The 24,777-nt window shown below is 39.8% G+C and overlaps 1 protein-coding gene across 1 annotated transcript in view; it reads left to right on the top strand.

Annotated features, from left to right (window-relative positions):
* Positions 1 to 2,179: 2,179 nt before the first annotated feature.
* Lars1 (leucyl-tRNA synthetase 1) overlaps positions 2,180 to 24,777 on the top strand; it is a 61,962-nt gene continuing 39,364 nt past the window's right edge. The window contains exons 1-10 of the mRNA XM_042692048.1: positions 2,180 to 2,311; positions 6,843 to 6,961; positions 10,223 to 10,310; positions 10,698 to 10,778; positions 12,048 to 12,185; positions 15,765 to 15,926; positions 17,682 to 17,794; positions 19,154 to 19,217; positions 22,732 to 22,799; positions 22,895 to 23,120. Of these exons, the coding sequence (XP_042547982.1) occupies positions 2,306 to 2,311; positions 6,843 to 6,961; positions 10,223 to 10,310; positions 10,698 to 10,778; positions 12,048 to 12,185; positions 15,765 to 15,926; positions 17,682 to 17,794; positions 19,154 to 19,217; positions 22,732 to 22,799; positions 22,895 to 23,120 (1,065 nt within the window). The 5' untranslated portion in view covers positions 2,180 to 2,305. The remainder of the gene's footprint in view (positions 2,312 to 6,842; positions 6,962 to 10,222; positions 10,311 to 10,697; positions 10,779 to 12,047; positions 12,186 to 15,764; positions 15,927 to 17,681; positions 17,795 to 19,153; positions 19,218 to 22,731; positions 22,800 to 22,894; positions 23,121 to 24,777) is intronic.

Genomic DNA, 24,777 nt, shown 5'->3' with positions numbered 1-24,777 from the left:
TGAGATCTGAGGATTATAATTCAAAACCAACCAGAGCAGAAAGTGTATAATAAGACTTATCTCCAATTATTCCCCCCCAAACTCCCCCCCCCCCCAAAGTGGTTCTGTAGTTCAAATGGTAGAATACACAAAAAGTCAAGGACAGCACGTAAACCCTGAGTTCAAGAACAGGACCAGCACACAGACACACACAGACACACAAAGACACACACACACACACACACACACACACACGTGCACACTCATAAGGCGCCTACCAGCTCAACACTGCTCTGCTACACAGTCTTTGCTGTTATAAATCTTGAAGTCTCATGATAAATCAGCAGCACAATTCAGTAGGATAAAGTGCCACTTCTGGCATTTTCTGTTTATGTAGTACGGAGGAATTGAACCCAGGGTTTCATGCATGCTAGGCAAGCACTCTGCCACTAAGTCATATTCCCAGCCCCATGATAAATTTTCAAAGGGCAAGTAACAAAGAGGGATTATTTAGGAGACATTTAACCCAGACGTGGGCTATCAAGAAATAATTTCTAAATTGTTAGTGGCTAAGGGAAGAAGGCTGGAAAATGATGGAGAGAGAGTAATTTAGATGTGTAAAAGCCCTTGATACAGGAAAGCTAGTGGTAGGCTCTTGATTGCTTAAGGTTTCTTTCTTTTTTTCATTTCATTTTTTTTGTCCGTTGTGGGGCTTGAACTCAGGGCCTGGGCACTGTCCCTAGGCTTTTTTGCACAAGGCTAGTACTCTGCCACTTTGAGCCACAGCACGAATTCTGGTTTTCTATTGGTTAACTGGAGATAAGAGTCTCACAGACTTTCTTTCCTAGGCTGGCTTTGAACTGCTATCTTCAGATCTCAGCCTCCCCAGTAGCTAGGATTACAGGCGTGAGTCACCAGCACCTTGACCATCTAGCCAATTTTTTTTTTTTGGTCCGGTTGTTGGGCCTGAACTCTGGGCCTGGGCGCTGTCGCTCAGCTCTTCAGCTCAAGGCTAGCGCTCTACCATTTGAGCCACAGCGCCACTTCCGGCTTATTTTTCTTTTTGCTTATGTGGTGCTGAGGAATTGAACCCGGGGCCTCATGCATGCAAGGCAAGCACTCTACCACTGAGCCACTTTCCCAGCCCCATCTAGCCAATTTTTGATGGGCTCATATCATTCATGTACCACACATTGAATTAAGCCTGTTAAAAATGTAAAATAATTTTTTAAAAAGCTTTTTTGGTAGACATACTTCTGAGCTGTCCTGCCCACGCCCCCAAGTATTTTGCAGATATTTAGTGTCTACTGGATTAATGGATCAATGCTTGTAAATAATCTAGCCACAAGAGAGTATAAACCTTCTAGGGCTAGAGGTGTAGTTGAAGTGGTAGTCTTGCTTCGACAGTAAAAGGTCCTGAGTTCAAACCCTAGTATTCAAAGCAAAATTCTTCTATTAGCACTGTTCAAAAGAAAGGACAAAAAACAAAACTTTTTTTATGAGGGAAATGGTCTACTACATTTGCACCATCCATGGATTTGTTGAATGTTTGAAATTTGACTAGTGCGACTGAAAAAAAAATTACATTTTGTGAAGTGTTAATTAACAATTTTAATTTAAATTGCTACATGTAGCTAGAGACTACTACATTGTACACCTTTGCCTTGGGTGGTTCTGCCGTTTAAAGGGTCAGAGCCTTGCATTGGGAACAGGTAGATTTCAATTCCTCGTCTAATAATGCAGACTGCTATTAAAGGTTATTAAATATACAAATACCTATCTGTTTAATACCACTGGCAGTAATAAATATCTGTGCACAGTAGCAAGCCATACATAGTTAGCACCTAAGTCACAAGATAGTAATGAACTTCACAGATTGGCTCATTCTGAGACCCCAGCTCCACACTGGGAAAAGGTTCAAGAGCCCAGGCTCCACCCCTTCCTGGGCGCGCTGGCGGCAATCCGTGTTCCCGAACTGCATCATGGGTCTTGTAGTTCAACGTGACATGACGTCACTACCGGCGCCGGGTAAGTGGATCTATCGGTTGACTTCCGGTATCGCCTTATTTCTGGGGATTGTAGTCTGTCTAAGTTTCGTGGACTTTGGCTCTCTAGACCTGGGAACTACAGTTCCCGGCGTGCCGTGAGATGTATCCGGCAGTTGGTAGTGACCTGAGCTGTTGCCTCAGCCGCTGTGAAGCGTGTGCTCTCCAGTCTTGGAGGCCTGGCTGTCCCTAGAGGAGGGGCAGAGTTCGTACCACTCCTTGAGCGGGGGGGGAATTGCCGGGGTCACTGTCGAGGACTTCAGGTTCTGCCGGGCGGCGCCATGGCGGTGAGTTTGGGCGGGAAAAGTGTCTTCTGGCCGGGCTTTGGAACTTGGCTGGCGCGTCCCCCGTGGCTGTCCGTGTGCTAGCCGTCTCTCCGTCCGCGAGGCCGGCCCGTCCCGCCGCACGGGTTGGGGCGGGGTGGTGGGTGTCCTGGGGAAGCTGCCTTGCTTGCTGACGAGCCAGGAAGCGGGTGTCTTGTCTTTTCCTGTTGGCTTTACCCACTTCTTGAATGAACTTGGTGGGGTTTCTCTGCGGTTTGGAAAGATGGAGCGAAGCAGGTGACGCGGATTGCCCCTGCCAGCAAAAAAAAAAAAAAAAAAAAAGGAGCGCCTTCCTGTCAGACAGACAGGGATTTCCCATTTCCAGAAAGATGCACGCCTGTGCGTGGCCCGGTGTGGACGTGCACCGTGTCGGATCGGGGTGCGGGAACGCACGGACAGACACCACGCAATGCTAGCAATACAGGAAAGACGTTTACTGTCTATTTTAGTGATTCTATCCTGGGGTGATTTTTGACCCCCCCCAAGGGATCTGTGTTCATGTTTCGAGATTTTTTTTTTTTTTTTGGTAGTTAATCTCACGGACTTTCCTACTGAAGCTGGCTTTGAACCCGACATCCCCATATCTCAGCCTTCTGAATAGCTAGGTTACAGGCATGAGCCTACCCATGTTGGCCTTGGAGATAGTTTTGATTTATCACTATTGTTATGTTATTAGTATCTAGTGGGTGGAAGCTGGGCAGTCTCTGATAACAAATTATTTGGCACAAATGTTAGTAGTGGTAGAATTTAGGAATATGTTACTATTATATGTTTTTTTTTCTTTTGACCTTAAAATTCATTGTTTTCTTTTCTTTTTGAGACCAAAGCTCAAACTTGGTACCTGACGCTTTTGCTCTTTGGCTAGCACTGTACCAACTGAGCCACATATCCAACCCCCATTATTATTATTATTATTATTATTATTTGTGGGTCGTGTAGCCTGAATTCTGGGCCTGGGCACTGTCCCTCAGCTCTTCAGCTCAAGGCTAGTGCTATACCACTTAAGCCACAGCACCACTTGCGGCTTTTTCTGCTTATGCGGTGCTGAGGCATGGAACCCAGGGCCTCATGCATGCAAGGCAAGAACTCTACCACTGAGGCTCCTTCCCAGCCTTCCCTCCAACCCCCCATTATTTTTTTTTAACTTTTTTTTTTTTTTGGTGCCTGTACTGAGTCTTGAATTCAAAACCTTGTGTTCTAGGCTTTTTTCTTCAGATCTGGCCTTCTACCACTTGAGCTTCACTTCCACTTCTGACATTTTGTTGATTAATTGGAAATAAGTCTATAGATTTGTGTGTCCAGGGGGGCTTCAAGCCTAGTATGTCAGGTCTCAGCTTCCTGAGATTTCAGTAGCCCCTAAAGTTGATTATTAGAATTGTATAGGGTGAAGCCGGCGCTGGTGGCTCACGCCTGTAATCCTAGCTACTCAGGAGGCTGAGATCTGAGGATTGCGGTTCAAAGCCAGCCCGGGCAGGAGAGACCATGAGACTCCTATCTCCAATAAACCACCACAAAACCGGAAGTGGCGCTGTAGCTCAAGTGGTAGAGCGCTCGCCTAGAGCTGAGGGACAGCGCCCAGGCCCAGAGTTCAAGCCCCACGACCAACCAAAAAAAAAAAAAAGAATTGTATAGGGTGTAATAAGAGCCAGTACTTGATTCTACTCAAAACCACTTTGCCACAACCCAGTAGCATAGTTCCAGTCCAATTGAATTTTCCTGGAAACCTGGAAGAGTGAGTGTACTTAACTGTGCTTCTGTTGCTGAAGAAGAAATAGCATAGTTAGTTTTATGTTAAAATAGCAATTCTTGTATATTGAAAGTAGGGTTTAATATATACTAAAGTTGTTTTGAGGTTTAAATGAAGGTGGTTTGTAGCAGGAATGAAAAGGATAAACTTGCTGGAGCTTGGGAAAGGAAATACTTTATGTAACAACTGTTTCATGGAAACTGTTTAAATTTCTTAGCGCTGTGATTGAAATATATAATCCATTTCCTAGTCCTTGTTACTTCTTTATGGCTACAGGTATAAAAGGCTAGTAATGTGCTTTTTGCTGTTTCTCGTTTAAAAATCTTTAAATATTTATATATTTATCAAGGGCCTCATATAAAGGGCATTGAAGATGGAATGAGAAAAAGGCAGGTTTTCCACGTGAACAAACTTATATTGTGTTGGTGGAACCATTGACAACACTGTGATTAGTGCTATTAGAGGAGAAATACTGATAGTAGGAACAAATTAAGAAGGTTATTTTGGACTTTTGAGGAGTCAAAACAGATAATTAGCTAAGACCCAATGGCTGAGATAGACAGGCAAATAAATTGGCAGGGTTTGAGGGCAGATTAAATAGCTTGAACAGTGTGTTAGAGGAGGGAGAGGAAACATGGAATATTGGGGTGTGTGGCACATTTGGCAAAATGCAGATGGTTGAATAGGCCTGGAGTGGCAGTGGGAGAAGGATTGCATAGGATAGGGGATAGGATAGGATAGGTGGATAGGAAAGGGAAGTGACCTGGCAGAGATGAGACAAAAAGGACTTTGAATGTCAGGTTTATGAGTACAGATTTTATTCAAGGAACAGTTGGTATCTTTTTTTTTTTTTTTTTTAAATGGGACTTGGGGCTTGAACTAAGGTCCAGGGAGCTGTCACTAAGTCTCTTTGTGTTCAAGACTGACACTGTGCCAAATGAGCCACAGTGCCGCTTCCGGCTTCTTTTGAGTAGTTTATTGGAGCTAAGAGTCTCACAGACTTTCCTGCCAGGGCTGGCTTTGAACAGCAATCCTCAGATCTCAGCCTCCTGAGTAGCTAGGATTACAGACGTGAACCACCAGCACCTGGATAGTTGCCATCTTTTGAAGGAGGATCATGTAATAAGATTTGAGGTTTGGTTTGATTTCTACAAATAGCAGTTATGACCTGGTAAGGATTTATAAAGAGAAAATAATTGTTGCTTATTTGCCTTTCCCATGTGCGGGTGTGTGCACGTGCGTGCGTGTTTGTATGTGTGTGTGTGTGTGTGTGTGTGTGTGTGTGTACTGGTACTAGGACTTGAACTTATGATCTGGGTGATGTCCTTGAACATTTTTGCTCTAGGCTATGATGCTCTACCACTCGAGCCACAGCTATACTTTCTGTTTTTTTGTTTTTTTGGATGGTAATTAATTGGAGGTAAGTCTCCTCAGTAGCTAAGATTAGAGGCATGGGCCTTAGGCTTGATCTGCCTTAGCCTCTTAAGTGTTGGGATTATGGCAGTGTGCTACCAATGAGTGGTCAGATGGTCCAATTCTATTCCTTGCCTTTCTTTCTTTCTTTCCTTCTTTCTTTCTTTCTTTCTCTTTCTTTCTGTCTCTGTCTCTCTCTCTGTCTCTCTCTCTGTCTCTCTTCCTCCTCCTCCTCTTCCTCCTCTTTTTCTTTGTGGTAGCACACCAGCCTTGAGCACAAAAGCTCAGGGACAGCACTAGGCCCTGCATTCAAGTCTCACGACCAAAAAAAAAAAAAATCATAAAAATTACATACTAATTGGATGTCATATGAGGTATATGTTGTGATCAGATTAAACATATCTATGTCCATAGATACTTACCACTACTTTATAGTGAAACTGTTCAAAATCCTGTCTTCTAGCAATAATACACAATTGTTTTTTGTAGTGTCCTACTATGTTTTTTTTTTCTTTTCTGTTTGTGTGGTACTGAGGAATCAAAACCAGGGCCTCATGTATGCTAGGCAAGCACTCTACCACTAAGCCTTAGAACTTATTTCAAATCCTGTTCATCTGCAGAGACTAACCCTGACCCTCCCCCTCACTGTCCTCCCTGGCCTCTGGTAGCCACCATTGCTCTCAGCTCCTCTTAACCTTCATAATCAACCCTCAGTCTTGCTCATTTACATTTCAAATTAACCATGGAAAAATTGTCAGTAGCTCAGTTCTACATGAATCCAGTTTATTATTTCTTCCTCCTCATCTCCTTCTCTTCCTCCTCCTCCTCCTCCTCCTTTTTTTTTTTGCCAGTCCTGGTGCTTGAACTCAGGGCCTGGGCACTGTCCCTTCGTCTCTGTCAAGGCTAGTGCTCTACCACTTGAACCACAGCTCCACTTACAGCCTTTTCTGTTTATGTGCTACTGAGAAATTGAACTCAGGGCTTCATGAATGCTAAGCAAGCACTCTTAACACTAAGCCACATTCCCAGTCCTCTATTTTTTTTTTTTTTTGGGTCCGGTCGTGGGGCCTGAACTCTGGGCCTGGGCGCTGTCCCTCAGCTCTTCAGCTCAAGGCTAGCACTCTACCACTAGAGCCACAGCACCACTTCCGTCTTTTTTCTTTTTGCTAATGTGGTGCTGAGGAATCGAACCCAGGGCCTCATGCATGCAAGGCAAGCGCTCTACCACTGAGCCACCTTCCCAGCCCCCTCTATTTTTTTTTTTTTTTAATTTTATTTTAAAGCAAGCCTGTGGAAGTATAGAGTCAATTAGTCTATCCTTTTTGTGTCCAATAGGAAAGAAAAGGAACAGCCAAAGTAGACTTTCTGAAGAAGATTGAGAAAGAAATACAACAGAAATGGGATACCGAGAAAGTGTTTGAGACCAATGCGTCTGATTTGGAGGGACAGACCAGGTGAGTAATTGCGAAGTAAGTTCAGAAAGTGTGTGTAATGTTCAAGACAGGCTATACTCACCTTAAATGGGCTGGTTAGGATCCTTTTGCTTTACCCAGATAGAAATCATGGGTAGGTGAAGAGAAGCTGCCCCGGTTATTCTTGGTACTTGTGTATGTGCAGGCATGGAGGAGATGACAGTGGGTAGCAGCAGTCAGCCCTGGGTCTTTGTCAGCTAGGATAGTCTCATGAGATTTGGGCTTTGAGGGTCAGGCCCTGACAGTTAAGGGAGGAACACAGGGTTCAGGGCCCTAAAAGTGTTAAGCTCCAGCAGTGGGCAGGGCCTCTCTACCAGTCGGGGCTCTAAGCCACAGGTCCTGTGGGGAAGTCTCTGTTAATTGGAGTCCTGAGTGTCACAGATCTCCATTGCCAGCCAATATTCTCTGCTGCTGCAGGCTATTGCTGGCTACTACTAGCTGATTCCTTTCTCCACCACTCTATCACTTTTTCCCAGGCTGCTTAGCTTGCCAACTTGTCAGCTCCCCTTCTGTCATCAAAGCTTCCTCCCTGCCATTTCTCTTTTTTTTTTTTTTTTTGCTTTGTGTAACCAGCTCCGCAGCGGTGGGTAAAACTACTTGACTGGATGTTGATCCTCCTCCTATTGATACTTTTTGCATAGCTGAGATAGTTGTACTGTTGTACCTTAATGTCCAACTTTTTATTGATTGAGATGGGGTTTCATTGATTTTTTTTTGTTTTTTTGTTTTTTGCCTGGGCTGGCTTCAGACCATGATTTTCCCAATCTCTCTGTTCTGAGTAGTTGGGGTTACAGGTGTGAGCCTTCACACTGGCTTTTTTTTTTTTTTTTTTTGTAGTGCTGAGATTTGAACTCAGGCTTTTAGATAAGTGCTCTACTTTGGACCTATACCTCCAGCCCTGTTTTGCACTGGTTATTTTTGAGGTAGTGTCTTGCTTCCTACCCTGGAGTGTACCTGGACTGCACTCCTCTTACTTATGCTTCCCGTGAAGTTAGGATGACAGGCCCAGGTCAAGAAGGGGTCTCATGGACTTTTTGCTTAGACTGTCATCAAACTGATCCTCTTTATCTCAGCTTCTCAAGTAGATGGGGCTATGGGCTTGAGTCACTAACACATCCTCCCCCCCCCCCCTTTTTTTTTTTAACTAGTCCTGGGGCTTCAACTCAGGGCCTGAGCTCTGCTCAAGTATAGCACTTTAGCACTTGAACTACAGCACCACTTCCAGCTTTTTCCATTTATGTGGTACTGAGGAGTCAAACCCAGGGCTTCATGTATGCTAGGCAAGCACTCTACCACTAAGCCACATTCCCAGCCCCTCTTCCTCCCCTCCCTCCTTTTTTTGGTCAGTTATGGGGCTTGAACTATGGTCCTGAGCGCTATTCCTCAGCTCTAGCTCAAGGCAAGTGCTCTACCACTTAAGCCACAATGCCACATTCGGTCTTCTGGTGGTTTATTGGAGATAAGAATTTCACGGCCTTCCCTGCCCAGGCTGGCTTTGAACTGAGATCCTCAGATTTCAGCTTCCTAAGTTAGCTAGGATTACAGGTGTGAGCCACTGGTGCCCAGCTCCCCCCCTACCTCCCTTATTTGAAGCTTCTGTTTGGTCTAGAATTTTGGTCAGCATTAAGGTAATTTAATAAAAATGAACTGAAAAAGCTGCTTTGTTCAGTGAAGACCAGTGAACTGTGCTAATATACTAAGATACTGCGGAAACTTAGTAACATAATGTTTAGTGAAGAAAACAAATTTTGTCTTTATAAAACATACCATGGCTGGGTGCCGGTGGCACACACCTGTAATCCTAGCTACTCAGGAGGCTGAGATCTGAGGATCATAGTTCAAAGCCAGCCTGGGCAGTAAAAGTCCATGAGACTCTTATCTCCAATAAACCACCAGAAAACCGAAAGTGGCACTGGCTCCAGTGGTAGAGTGCTAGCCTTGAACTGAAGAGCTGACAGACAGTGCCCAGGTCCATGACTGACCAAAAAAAAAACAACCAAACCGGGCGCTGGTGGCTCATGCCTGTAATCCTAGCTATGCAGGAGGCTGAGATCTGAGGATCGTTGTTCAAAGCCAGCCTGGGCAGGAAATCCATGAGACTCATATCTCCAATAAACCACTAGAAAACCGGAAGTGGCGCTGAGGCTCAAGCAGTAGATCACTCGCCTTGAGCTGAAGAGCTCAGAGATAGCACCCCTTCCCAGAGTTCAAGCCCCACAACCGGCCAAAAAAAAAAACAAAACAAAAAACCATACCATGTTTTGGGTAATATTCACAAATAAGCGAGATTAAGTGGTAGACTGCTGAAGGGCATAGACATATTTACAAACTGTCCAAAAGGAAGGGAATGACAAAGGCATGTGTTAGTGTATTGGTTATCCTTAGTGGGGGACCGAAGAGGGAGGAAATGACACATGTGTAGCTTTGGTGACTTCATGATGCATTTCTAAGTGTTCACTGTATTGTGCTGTATAACATGCAGGTATATTTCATTAGAAAACAGACTATAGTGGGGCACCAGTGGCCAATGCCTATAATCCTAGCTATTCAAGAGGCTGACATCCAGAGGACTGTGGTTCAGAGCCAACCTGAATCAAAAAGTCTGTGAGACTCCCATTTTCAATTAACTAGCAAATTACCAGACTGTAGTCATGGCTCAAGAAGTAGATTCCTGTTTGTGAGGAAGCAAGCCCAGGAAGGCTGGCTTCAAACCAGCCTCAGATCTTTTTTTTTTTTTTTTTTTTTTGGGTCCGGTCGTGAGGCCTGAACTCTGGGTCTGGGCGCTGTCCCTCAGCTCTTCAGCTCAAGGCTAGTGCTCTACCACTTGAGCCATAGCGCCACTTCCGGCTTTTTTCTTTTTGCTTATGTGGTGCTGGGGAATCGAACCCAGGGCCTCATGCATGCAAGGCAAGTGCTCTACCACTGAGCCACCTTCCTAGCCCCAGCCTCAGATCTTATCCTCTTGTGTAGCTAGGAATATAGGTGTGAGCCACCGGCACCCAGTTGGATGTTTATTTCTTAATATTGATCTTTACATGTATAATTTTTTTCTAAGTCAAAGCTAAGTTGCAGTTTTTACAGAGATTTTAATTTCTAGATTTTTAAAATTTATTTTTAAATATCATCTACATAGCTAAAATTTAAGTAACGTATCAAGTACTGTCTGCAGCCTCTCCCTTCCCTCATTGTAAAAGAAATTTATCATTTTCTTGCTTACTCTTCCTTCTCACGTTTGTTTTGCAGCAAGGGCAAGTACTTTGTAACCTTTCCATTTCCGTATATGAATGGTCGTCTTCATTTGGGTCACACATTTTCTTTATCCAAGTGTGAGGTAAAGTTTTTTTTTTCTGTATTTAATAGAGTGGGATGTTGGATTTTTAGTAAATACTGTTTTGAAGAAAATAGTATATGTAGAATTTCTTCATGTAATAATACTTAGAATTCCTTAATTTTTATATTTTCTTAAGTTATTTTTGTATTTAATGTTCTTGTGAATATATAGTTGTGCAGGGTTCTGGTCATGTTTGCATATTAAAAATTCCAAAGTTGGTAAAAAATGTAACAATAAAACAGCCTGCCTTTGTAATGAATGTAAAATCTAGTTGGTATTCTAAAGGAAGATGTGAAAGAAGAAAACTTAAATTCTTTGTATAAATTAGCATTTGGTGATCATCCCCCATTTACATTTGCAATTTAAAGGTACCTTTTGTTTCTGTAGTTTGCAGTAGGGTACCAGAGATTAAAAGGAAAACGCTGTCTGTTTCCCTTTGGCTTACACTGTACTGGGATGCCGATTAAGGTAAGACTGCTGGTAGGATTGTTTTGTACCCTTCTTAGCTTAGAATGAATAGTAATACTCAATTCAAGTTTTTGAAATAAGTTTTTCATATACTGCCATATTAAAGCATTTTTTGAAATTAATTGAATTTATGAGAGTGAAGATTACTTAAAAAAGTTTGAAATAATTACACAAAAGGCACGCATTATAGTGTATATCTGTAATCTCATCTCTGGAGGCTTGGGCAGGCGGATAGCCATTCACCCCCACTCTGCCCTACGTAGTAAGTTCCCTGTCAGCCTGGGAAATGCTGTTTCAAAGAGACAGAAAAGAAAAACAAAGTCCCAAATACTTCAGTGTGTATTTCTTGAGAACATGGACATTCATTATAGTCACACCGCCTCCTTTTAATTTAACTTTGATACACTATCATCTTTAATCTGTAGTCAAATTTTAGTCGTGCCAAGATCTTGTTTTTCTTTTTTTCTTTTTGTAGATGACACATTCTCTTTAATATCTTAGTTTTTTTGTCACGATGTTGATGTTACTGCAACAAAAAGACAACATAGATGAGTTGTAAATCTTTCACTGTGTCATGTCAAAAAGCATATAATGAATGGCAGTTGTCTCAGTTTACTAATACCTAGCAACATGTTATAGATTTTGTTTGTTTGCTTGTTTTTTGATAGTTTTGGGGTTTGAACTCAAGGACTTTTGCTGTCTAGGAAAGCACTGTACCACTTGAGCCACTCCTCCAGTCCTTTTGCTTCAAGTAATTTCCAAATAAGTTCTCTCACTTTTTGCCTGGGCCAGTCTCAGACCATGTTTCTTCTACCTACGCCTCATGGCTGGCTGGGATTACAAGTGTATGCTATCGTATCAGCTTAGTTATTGAAGTGGGTTCATACTATTTGCCTAGTTTGGCCTAAAACCACTGAGCGTATTCTGATCTCTACCTCGTGAGTAGCTGGGATCATGTAGTAGGAATCACTGTGCTTACTTATCCTTATCAAAGACATTGCATTTGATAGAATTTTGTGCTTCTGCTGCCACACATATTGTATGCTACATTGAGTACTCTGTGTTTTGAACAAATGGTGGCTGAATCAATGAACTAAAATACTAATTTGTAAATTAGTGAATTTTGACGTGCAAGATGTGTATGTATTGTTTTCTATAATATTCTACCTATATCTAGATATTGTAGAAATTTCATTCTACTTAGCCTTAGAAATAAAAAACTCAAATTATGTCCTTGAATTTTGGACTTCACTCTCTCCAATGTTATAGGCATGTGCTGATAAGTTGAAAAGAGAAATAGAGCTGTATGGTTGCCCCCCTGATTTCCCAGATGAAGAAGAAGAAGAGGAAGAGATGAGTGTTAAAACAGATGATATCATAATTAAAGATAAAGCAAAAGGAAAAAAGGTTTGGTGGTTGTTGATATTTATGTTGGCTGATTTATATGTGTATTTCCAATATTATCAAAGTAACTGGCACATAAAATGGATTTGGTAATTTAAAATAAGTGTTGCATCCATATGTTAGCTTTCTTCTATCTTGTTGATTTTTCTTTTTTCTTTCATGTGAGGCAGTCTTAGGTTTAAAGAGGAGTTGCAAGATAGTATAGAGTTCCCTTAAAATCTTTACCCACTTGCCCTAATGTTATTACAGCTTATCTAAGTATACTAAAATCCTCAAAACTAAGGAATCAGCATTACCACAGTATTATTTACTAAACTGCAGACTGCATTTGGATTCTCACTTAAGACCTCAATCTTGATCATTTTGGTAGGTGGTGTATACCAGGCCTTTCTACTGTTAGGATTTCATTTTTGCTATTTGTAATTGATACATACTTTGATAGATATTTTGAGGCTATGGAAATAATACCTTGTTTCTTTTTAATGTTTGCTCACAACCATTATCTATACTGTTATAATGGTGATTTTCAATTTTATTCTTTCTGTGTTTACTATCTAGAATTCTGAAAGAAAAAGTGTCTTTTTTCCCTTTGTTTTTCCTTCCTTCCTTCCTTCCTTCCTTCCTTGCTTGCTTGCTTTCTTTCTTGCTTTCCTGCCTTCCTTCCATCCTTTTTTCTTCCTCTCTATTTCCTTCCCTCCCTTCCTCCCTTTTCTTTTCTTTCTTCCCTCCTTCCTTTTTTCCTTTCTTTGTTTCCTCCTTTTCTTCTTTCTCTCTTTTCCTCCCCCCCCCCCCCCCCGTTTCTTTCTTTAGAAATAAGTTCCTTTTTATTATTGTTAAATAATTATACAAAGGAATTTCAATTCAGCATGTCAGTTTATGGGCATATTCATTTTCTTTTTTGTTGGTTGTGGGGCTTGAACTCTAGGCTTGAGTGCAGTCCTTCAACTCTTCAGCTTAAGATGATTGCGCTATCACTTGAGCCACAGAGCCACTTCCAGTTTTCTGGTGGTTAACTGGAGATAAGAGGCTCATGGACTTTCCTGCCTGGGCTGGCTTTGAACCACAATCCTCATATCTCAGTCTTCTGAGTAGCTTGGATTACAGGTTGAGGCACCGTTGCCCAGCAGCATATGCATCTTGAACAATGTCACCTTTACCATTGTTCTCTACCATTTGTCCCAACTCCACCCATCCCTTCAGGTTACTTGATTCCACTTTCACATATGTACATTGACTATTACTGTTCACTCCCACTCTTTTCTCCATTCATCTACCCTACTGTTCTTCATCTCCTCCAACCTCTGACAACATATATTCTAGCTTCCTGGTATTTCATTTTATTAAACTCTTAAGTTAGCTGTTCAAGAGAATCTTTCCCTGTGTATACCACATTATCTGCATATGACCCTGTATATATTTTCATATGTTTATAGTTTAGGTACAGCTTCCACATAAGTGAGAAAATATGTGCCCTTTGTCTCTCTGAGACTGACTTAATTCACTTAACAAAATTTTATGAAATAAACTTCTAATGTCTTCTCTGCCTATGATTTATTTCATTTGAGCTTCAGCGTCTTAAAAAAAATACCTTTGGCTCAGTGGTAGAGTGCTTGCCTCACATGCATGAGGCCCTGGGTTCGATTCCTCAGCACCACATAAACAGAAAAAGCTGGAACTGGTGCTGTGGCTTAAGTGGTAGAGCATGCACCTTGAGCTGAAGAGCTGAGGGACAGTGCCCAGGTCCAGAGTTCAAGCCTCACAACTGACAACCCCCCCAGCAAAAAACCCTTTAAGTAGTTGTACAAAGCAATTAAATAGCAGTTACAATACATCTTGACAAATGCTTTGATAGATAATTTGAGACTGTGGAAAGTACCTTGTTTGTTTTCTACTGGTCATTTTCAATTTTTCTTATTCTTCCTATGTTTATTATCTAGAATTCTGAAAGATGAGGTATCCTTTTTTCCCCTATTTGCTTTTTCAATTTTTTTTGTATTAGTATGGAGTTATGTATATTTAATTTTTTTTTTTATTTTGCTGGTTCTGGGGCTTGAACTCAGGGCTGTCCCTGAGCTTCTTTGGCGCAAGGCTAGTACTCTACCATTTGAGCCATAGTGCCACTTCCAGCTTTTTCTGTTTATGTGGTAATGAGGAATTGAATCCTAGGCTTCATGCATGCTAGGCAAACACTCTGCCACTAAGCCACATTCCCAGCTGGATATTTAATTCTGTAGATAGGGTTACTTATTGTTATGTTTGTTATTCCTCAGATTCTAACGTTGGCCACTGGGAGTTCTTTGAGTTTGGTACCAAGTCCATTTGACATTCCTTTATTTTTTCTTTTCGTTATAAAACACTTTTTAAATTTCTAGGATCACAAAGTACTCTAAGCTTGTGTTCCCTGTTTCAGCTTTGGAATCAAACAGGGCTTAAAAGCCCCTTGGCTTCTCCTGGAAACCCTTATTTATTTTATTGAAGAATTGTTTTCAGAAACTATGGTGTAAAGGCCAGGTGGGCTCATAACTATGACTACTTTCAGACCTCTCAGTGGGAAAGAGATATGCTTACCAGCCCACCACTGTCCACATACCTAATTTATATCTATCTACACGTGAAAACAAATGAGTTCATCCTCATTTTTTTATCAACATGAATAATTCTAGCATTCTCCCTTTGTTTATATGAGTTACATTATAACAGGAACCTTGCTCTTACTATTTATTGTATATTTATTTGTTCATTTCTACACTAGTAGTAAAGTTGCTTTAAAATTCTTAATTTATACTTGAGAGAAAACAGTTTTACCAACTAAAATAAATCAGGTTTTGTATATAATTCTTTTTGTCTTTAGAGTCTAGTCAACATACTTTCCCAAAATGTTCCAGAATTCCTTTAATCAACACCTTTCTTTCCCAATCGTTTAGTGTGGTTAACTCATGTATTTATAATATAATTAGAAACATTATGGCCTGCATTCCATCCTATATTTTCTCCATACCTTGGTTGAATTATATACAGTAAAATTTTACTTTGTGCATAGTTCTATGGGTCTGAGAAATAGTAGAGTTATGTTCAAAATTTCCTGTGTTTCCTTTTAATTATTATCTCTAACTGTGACATTCTGATATTGGTAAATATTAGAAAAGAAGTGAGCTCTTGCTAGTAGTTTTTAGCTAAAAAAGAACTGATATGTGTGGTACGAAAAGGAATAAATTGAAATTTGGGTCTGAAGTCTCATTTCACTATTGGTAATTCTTTGTGGCTCCATCTATTTAGTTACCATTAGAAAATCCACTTTTTATTAGCTTACCATAGTTATGCAGATTTCCACACATTTACAATATATTCCAATCAATCACTGTCCCTTTCCTACTTCTTTTCCCAAAACAATCCCAGCAGGTTTCCTTGTTCCAGTTTTGTAGACAGAATAGTACAAGTGACTCCAGTGTTCTCATGTATCACCAGCGGTTTGAGAATTAAAAATATTACATTCAGATTATTCACTTAAAATTGCTGTGGTCCTTGAATGCTAAGTATTTGTTTGTTATTCTTTAATGGAGTTTTTTTTTTGTCTGTTTTTAGAGCAAAGCTGCTGCTAAAGCTGGGTCTTCTAAGTATCAGTGGGACATAATGAAATCTCTTGGACTGTCTGATGAAGAGATTGTAAAATTTTCTGATGCAGAACATTGGCTGGAATATTTCCCACCACTGGCTATTCAAGACCTGAAAAGAATAGGTTTAAAGGTATACCATCACCTCATAGTTACAGAAAATGTGGAGAAAGTTTAAAAAGAAAGTTTAAAAAGATATGGACCAACTCTTAAATTTAGAATAATATATTGTATCTGGATGCTACTGGAGAATTGTACTGTTAGTGTCAGAGTAGCCCCTAGTGGGACTATGGCAGCAGAGAGTATTTTAATATTTGTCTCACTGAAGTGTATATTGATATACTGACTGTTAGTAGAAAAGAGTCTTATTCAAAGAGTAAGAAGAAGTTGAAGGTTAATTTAAATATTTAGGAGTATGCAAAGTTATTGTTTAATTCATTTTTTTTTTTGCTAGTCCTGGGGACTGAACTCAGGGGCCTGGGTACTGTCTCTGAGCTTCTTTTGTTCCAGGCTATCACTCTACTGGTTGAGCCAGTTGAGCCACAGCACCACTTCTGGCTTTTTCTGTTTATGTGGTACTAAGGAATTGAACCCAGGGCTTTGTGCATGCAAGGCAAGCACTCTACCTCTAAGCCACATTCCCAGTTCTGTTTAGTTCTTTTTCATTTATTATAATTCCTATTTATTTAATTTTATTGTAAAGATGTTGTACAGAGGGGTTACAGTTACATGAGTAAGGCAATGAGTATATTTCTTGTTGAGCATTTTTACCCCTCTTGTTGCTCCCCCACTATACTTATTACTAAGTAAATGCTTAGAAACATTAAAAAACACCAACTCTCAGCTTTCAATTTATTTTTAACAGTTAAAGTTATTCTAATTTGGGGACTCAAGAAGAGTAAAGCTGAGAGCTGGTGGCTCATACCTGTGATCCTAGCTACTTTGGAGGCTGAGATCTGAGGATCAGGATTCAAAAGCAGCCCGGGCAGAAAAGTCCCTGTGAGACTTTTTTTTAAATATTTTTTTTGTTGTAAAAATACTGTGCAGAGGAGTTACATGAGCAAGGTAATGAGTACATTTCCTATCAAGCATTGTTACCTCCTTTGTTTATCTCCTACCATCCCTTCCCTCCCACCTCCACAACTATATCCCCCCGCACCTAAATTGTAAAGTTTGTTTTTCAACATAGTGTCTGTACATCTCATTGTTACAATGGGTCAACCTGTATCCCTATTTAAACATTTTGTTTTTTCACTTCCCCTCCCCAAATTAGAGAAGTGTTACAAGATGCAGGGCTCTAACATCAAATACAGTGAAACCGGCTTATACAGTGGGGGAGGAACATATAAAGAAACAAAAAAATCTCATGGTACATTATAAATATGTTAGAAACAGTAGCAAGAAAGAAAAAAAAATCACTTGTGTTCCTATCTTGGGGTTCATTTCGCTTAACATCATCTTATCTGGTCATATGTACATAGCTTTTGACCTTTTCTGCTTGTCCTTACACTAGTTATTGCAAATAAGGGAAACCATGGGACCTATGTTTCTTTGGGCCTGGCATACTTCACTTAATATAATTTTTTCCAAGTCTTTCCATTTCTTACAAATGGGACAATGTCATTCTTTCTGATGGAGGCATAGAATTCCACTTTTATCTACCAGAAAACCAGAAGTGAAGCTGTGGCTCAAAGTAGTAGAGTTCTAACCTTGAGCAAAAAAGCTCAGGAACAGGGCTCAGGCCCTAAGGTCAAACTCCATGACTGACAAAGTGTATACACACACACACACAAAACACACACACACAGAGTAAATAATTGATTCATAGGATTTCTTATAAAACTTTTGAATATTAAAAAAAATTGCTATTTCCTTTCTCATTCTGTAGGTAGACTGGCGGCGTTCTTTCATCACCACTGATGTTAATCCTTACTATGATTCATTTGTCAGGTGGCAATTTTTAACACTAAGAGAAAGAAATAAAATTAAATTTGGGAAGCGGTAAGTTTGTTGTCCTTCATTTTAGTAAACTAGTAACTATACCATTCCTTCTTTATAATTCAGTATTCATAGCCTTTCTCTTTTTTTGCTTTTGTTTTTGTTTTTGTTTTGGTGCCAGTTCAGGGGCTTAGACTCAGTGCCTATGGTGCTATCCCTCAGCATTTTTGCTCAAGGCCAGCGCTGTACCACTTGAGTCACAGTTCCATTTCCAGCTTTTTGCTGGCTAGAGATTAGAATCTGACAGACTTTCCTGCCCAGGCTAGCTTTGAACTGGGATCCTCATATTTAAGCCTACTGAGTAGCTAGGATTACAGGAATGTGCCATCTGGCTTTTTTTGTTCTTTTACTTTCTTATCCTTTGTTTTTCCCCACTAGTTTCTCTTTTGTCTTGGTGCCAGGATTGAACCTGTTTCTTGCTTATGCATGCAAGTACTCTAGTACTGACTTGCATCCCCACTCTCTTGTTAATGTCTTAATTTCTCTGAGTATCTGTGCATAGTGGAGCATGCCTGTATTTCTAGCTACTTGGTAGGCAGGGGTGGGAAGATTGAGGACTGAGATGGGACTGGGTAAAACTCAAGACCCTATTTGAAAACTAAACGCAGGAGGTGGGGGGAGTATAATTGTGGAGATGGGAGGGCTGGGATGGTAAGGGAAAAACAAAGGAGGAGGTAACAATGCTTGATAAGAAATGTCATTACCTTGCTCATGTAATTGTAACTGCTCTGTACCGTATTTTCACAATAAAAAAAAACTTACTAATAAAAAAAAAAACTAAATGCAGAGGGACTGGGAGTATAGATCAAGATGCACTGTAGTCATAATCTGACTTGTGATATTGAAAGCTTTAAAAAAAATAAAAAATATAAAAAAAGACTGGGAGTATACTTTAAGTGGTAGAGTGCTTTCCTATCAATCTCAAGGCCCCATGTTAAATCCCCAGTACCACCAAAACCAAGTTTTTATTTCTCTGATATGTCTTGTGTTATAATACAGAATGAAATTTGGACAAGCAGAAAATAATCATTGTGTATTTATACTTGTGTTCTCTAAATTGTTAACAAAATTTAGAGATTCTTGCTTGTTTATGTAGCTACTTGCAGCTTACAAATAAAATTATATTTCACCATGTCTTGATTTATGTCACAAAACTAGTATTCATATTTTTTGATGGTATTACTTTTGATGAAGGTAAAACTTCTCATCATCAGTAATGAAGTTGACAGAACTACTCACAAGTATAGAAGTAGATATTTGCTCAGAATTTTCAGTTATAAGACATATGAAGTTAGCAACACTGGCAAATAGACTATAACTTGTATATTATAATAATACTTGTACTTACTGTTTATCTTGTAGGCATACCATTTATTCTCCAAAAGATGGACAGCCTTGCATGGATCATGACAGACAAACTGGAGAGGTGATTATTTGGGCTATACAGTAGTTATTAAAATCTTTGATGTGATCATAGTGTTTCAGATCAGAAACTTAAAAATATAGCTTAGTTGCAGTGCTGATGTGTATAGTACGGTCATGGTACTCTGGTGCGTATGAAAAGGGAGATAATATCATGACAAGGACATGTGCCTTGTGTAGGACCTTGTGTACTTAAGAATAGTATGTGGACTAGCTATATCAACTTGTTACAGGAAAGCGCATTGTTAAGCCTCACCCCTAAACTGCCACATCAGTTTAAGTATCCTGGGGTATGACTCAGGAATTTGTTTTTACAGTGTGATTCATATACATACTAATATTTGAGAAGCATCATTTGGAAAATACAACTCTAAAGAGAAGAATGTGGGGAAAGGTAATAAGATATACATAGCTAACTTTTGAGGTACACAGATTCCATTTATATGTGCTTTAATCATGTGCCTGGTTGTTCATTGCCAGTGTACTGGTAGCCATGCATCATAGTATTTCTTTTTATGTTGTTATAGAACACATTAAGTAACATTCCTGTACTACTCGAATAAAGAAAGCAAGAGTTTTTTTCCTAAAGCCTTGCTTGGCTTATTAAATCACTAAATGCTTGTATCTATCTGAGCTTATATACTCAGTCTTACATATATCTGAATACTACAGATTGGGTAATTTCCAGAATAATGGTTTATTTAGTGATTGGTTCTAGAGAATTGAAGGCCAAAGGAATACCTTAGGTGAAGGCCTTTTTTTTTTTTTTTTTGGTCGGTTGTAAGGCTTGAACTCTGGGCCTGGGTGCTGTCTCTCAGCTCTTCAGCTCAAGGCAGTTGCTCTACCACTTGAGTCACAGCACTACTTCAGGTTTTCTGGTGGTTAATTGGAGATAAGTCTCACAACTTTCCTGTCCGGTCTGGCTTTGAACTGCAATCCTCAGATCTCAGCCTCCTGGGTAGCTAGAATTACAGGCGTGAGCCACTGGCACCCAGCCTTTCTTCTTTAGGGCCTGGGCACTGTCCCTGAACTTCTTTTTGCTCAAGGCTAGCACTCTACCACTAAGCCATATTCTCAGCCTCAAAGGCCTTTTTTTTAGTAGAGATTATTTACAAATTACAGAGGTGGAGCCTGGCAACACATAATACTAGGGCCACACATGAGAGACTGAGGCAAATTGTCTTTTATGATATCCACTCTCATTGCCTTTTATGATAGCCACTCTCACAAGAGTCTGTTGACCTGATAATCCATTAATTCATGAGTGGATTATTCTATTATCAGAGCAGAGTCTTCATGACCTAAATACTTCTTAAAGCTTCCATCTTTTGGTACCTCACAGGGGAGTTTAAATTTCAGTGTGAGTTTTGGTAGGAATATTCAACCCTAGCAAGTTCCCTTTTATTACATATTTTAGTATGTAATAAAATAAAAAGTAAAAAAATTAAAAAAATCAGCCTGGCTTAAAGTTTGTGTTTTTTTTTTTTTAGTTGGTCGGTTGTGGGGTCTGAACTCTGGGCCTGGGGGCTGTCCCTCAGCTCAAGGCTAGCACTCTATCACTTGAGCCACAGCACCACTTCTGGCTTTTTTTCTGTTTATGTGGTGCTGAGGAATCGAACCCAGGGCCTCATGCATGTAAGGCAAGCATTCTACCACTGAACCACCTTCCCAGCCCCAGAAAGTTTTTATATAGGTTGAGCATTCCTAATCTAAAATGTTCCGAAGTTCAAAATGTTCCAGTGAGCCAGGTGCCAGTGGCTCATACCTCTAATCCTAGCTACTCAGGAGGCTAAGATCTGAGAATCTCAGTTCAAAGCCAGCTCTGACAAGAAAATCTGTGAGACTCTTATCACCAATTAACCACCAGAAAAATGAAGTGGCACTGTGGCTCAATTGGTGAAGTACTAGCCTTGAGCTGAAGACCTCAGGGACAGCGCCCAGACCCAGAGTTCAAGCCCCACAACCGACAAAAAAAAAAAAAGTTCTAGTGATGTTTTTTGATTGTTGACCTACCACTCAAAAAGTATGGATTTGGAGACATTGTGAATCTCTCTCCCACCCCTCCTTTCCCTCGTTTCTTCTTTTCCTTGATTTATCTATTTATTTTTTGGTACCAGTCCTAGGACTTGAACTCGGGAAGTTCTGCTTTTTGATTTTTGGACATTGCACTTGCTAAGCAAGCTCTTTTGCCTCTGGGCTATATTTCAGTCTGAACTCAGGGTTTGGGCACTGTCTCTGGGCTTTTTTGTTAAAGGCTAGAGTTCTACCACTTGAGCCACAGCTTCACTTCCAGCTTTTGTGATGCTTAATTGGAGATAAGAGTCTCACAGGCTGGCTTTAAACTGTGATCCTCAGATCTCAGCCTTTTGAGTCACTGATGCCCAGCTTCTCCCTTCCTTTTTTGCTGGGACCAGGCTTGAATTCAGGGCCTCACACTTAGTCATGGCTTAGCAGTCTACCACTTGAGTGGAAAATTATGGACTTTTCAATTTTGTATTAGATATAGCACTCAAAAAATTTTGTAGTTTGGTACATTGTAGATGTTGGTTGTCAGATTTAGCCATGCTTAGCTACTAAAGTTACCACAGATATTCCAAAACAGATCTGAAACATTTCTCCCCAAAGATTTTGGGTAAGAGATACTGACTGAGATGTGGTTCAAGTGGCACACCATATGTCTGGCAAGCATAAGGCCTTGAGTTCAGTCTTCTCCATCTCTCACTCCCACTCCATGGTCAAAAATTACTTAATAAGTACTTTCTTTTTGAACAGTGTCACCCTTTCCCTCATTTTCTCCTAGTTTTTCCCCTTCTGATTCCCCCCTCAAGTTGTATAGTTCATTTCTAACATAATATTTAGTATTACTTCTGAATTAGTTCACTCTTTGTTCCATGGTTTCTATGCCTCTCCCCAATTCAGATAAACTTAAATATGAGACAAAGTGTACAGAAATAAAAAACAGTGACAAAAGGGAAAAAGAACAAGAAAATAAAGGAAAAAAAAGAAAACCTATGTAGTTTTATAGTGAGTGATAGTAGTATCCTAAATTCTAATAATGGCTCATGGAGTTTCAAAGCATTTTTTAAATAAATTAACTTAGGTGTTCCTTAGGACAGTCTTTTGTGTGAGATGTAGCAGTGTTACTTTGCACTTAAGAAAGCAAAGTTTTTAGAGATTATGTCTATTGAGTCAGGCCATTAGTAAGTGAATAGGAAAGCTTAGAATGTATATTATCTGATGCCTGGCTCAGTGTATAATTGTGATAACTGCCCTCCAGGGCTTGTACTAGGGTCCAGCACTGGAGTTCTTTTCGAACTCTCATCTTGGTGAATACCATTTTGATTATGACATTAAGTCCCTCCTTATATACTAGACTTCCGCTTGAATATGGCCAGCACACCAGTGGCAGTCTATTCACTTCTAACAGTGGAAGAACCCATGTCAGATCTCTCACATATGTTGGTGAGTTTAATCCAAGTCTTTTTTCACTTAGATTTTTGTTTTGTTTATTGGTTTAGGGTGTTGGACCTCAGGAATACACTTTAATCAAATTGAAAGTGCTGGAGCCATACCCATCCAAGTTAAGGTAAGGTTACTAAAGAGTTAATGTTTCATCATTTCTGAACAATAAGGTAGTTGTGAAGGAATCTTTTAATTTAAATACTTCCTTTTTCTTTTTAGTGGCCTGAAAGGTAAAAGTATCTTCTTAGTTGCTGCTACTCTTAGACCTGAGACTATGTTTGGACAGACAAACTGTTGGGTTCGTCCTAATCTAAAGTACATTGGATTTGAGACGGTGGATGGTGATATATTCATCTGTACCCAAAGAGCAGCCAGGAATATGTCATACCAAGGCTTTACCAAAGACAATGGAGTGGTGCCTGTTGTTAAAGAGTTAATGGGAGAGGTAAGTTGGGTATTACATTTTATTTTCATGCATACAATTAGAGGAAATTTTCAACAATGAAGCTTGAGAAAAGAACATTTAAAGAAAACTTTTAATTTGAGAGATACATGTAACAAAGTGTATGTTGACTTGTAGTTTGTTGAATTTTCATATATGTATTTGCTTAATTGAACATTACCCAAATCAAGATACATAACTGTGGTTTCCAAAAGTTCTGGAATGTACTAAACTTTCTCCTCCAAAGGGAATCTCTGCTCTGTCTTCACTAATAATTAGTTGCTATATTTGTACTCTTTAAAACATTTTCTGTTTATCCAGGTACTGGTGGCTCACCCCTGTGAACCTAGCTACTTAGGAGGCTGAGATCTGAGGGTCATGGTTCAAAACCAGTTCAGGAAGGAAAATCTTATCTCCAATTAAACACCAAACAGTATGAAGTAGATCTATGGCTCAAATGGTAGACCTCTAGCTTTGAATAAAAAAGGTCAGGAACAGCACCCAGGCTATGACTTTAAAATCAGGAATCAGCACACACATAAAAAACATTTCAGGCTAGGCGTCAGTGGCTCATGCCTATAATCCTAGCTACTCAAGAGCCTGAGATCTGAGGATTAGGGTTCGAAGCCATCCTGGACAGAAAAGTTCCTGTGGGACTCTATCTCTAATTAACCATTCAAAAACTGGAAGTGGCACTGTGGCTCAAAGTAGTAGAGTGCTAGAGAGCTCAGGGACAGTGCCCATCCCTGTGTTCAAGCCCCGTTACCAACAAAAAGGAAAAAAAAAACTTTAAACAGTTTTTTTGTTAGCTTATATTAGTTAGGCAGAGGCAGATTTCATTTTTACATTTCTAAGTATGTACTCTTTTGTGTCTGATGTCTTTTGCCCAATAACTGTGCAGTTGATACATGTTATATATAGGAGAATTTTAAAAAATTGCCGTGTATTCATTTTATATCTCTAAAGTAGCATATTTTAAATTTTATATATCAACTCAGCAAATATTTGGTTGAAAAATATAATCTTCCCCAAGAGATTTAATGATGACATTAGAGTTATGTTCATTTTTTTAAATATTGTTAGCTCTGTTCCTGGTAATTAGTATTAAATGTCAATGAAACAGGATGTGTGGGAGCTATGTGGGAGGAAAGTGAATCGTTTACTTAGAATGAGCAGCTGGATGCTGGTTGTGGACAATCACAAATGTGAGTCCAGTATTGCTGAACCTCCTAAATTTTTTTTTTTTTGCTGGTCCTGGGGCTTGAACTCAAGGCCTGGGTGCTGTCTTTGAGCTTTTGCTCAAGGCTAGCATTCTACCACTTGATCCACACTTCTGGCTTTTTCTGAGTAGTTTATTGGAGATGAGAGTTTCACAGACTTTCCTGTCCAGGCTGGCTTTAAACTGTGATCCTCAGATCTCAGCCTCCTGAGTAACTAAGATTACAGGCCTGAGCCACTGGCATCTAGCTTCCTAAAGTTTCTTTAAGGCACTAAAAATTTTTTTACTTCAATTGACTTTCATAATTATAATTTAAAATTTATATATAATATTCTATATGCTGATGTAGCATATTTTTTACATGATTTTTCTTTCACTAATAGTTTTTGCTAGGATAATCAACTCAGCATTTGGTATATTTCTCAAACAAAAAATAATTTT

Source organism: Dipodomys spectabilis, unplaced genomic scaffold (assembly GCF_019054845.1).
Source record: "Dipodomys spectabilis isolate Male_0828 unplaced genomic scaffold, ASM1905484v1 ptg000147l, whole genome shotgun sequence".
NCBI classification, from domain to species: domain Eukaryota; kingdom Metazoa; phylum Chordata; class Mammalia; order Rodentia; family Heteromyidae; genus Dipodomys; species Dipodomys spectabilis.
Note: the sequence above shows the minus strand (reverse complement) of the source record. Positions and strands in the feature narration are given on the sequence as shown.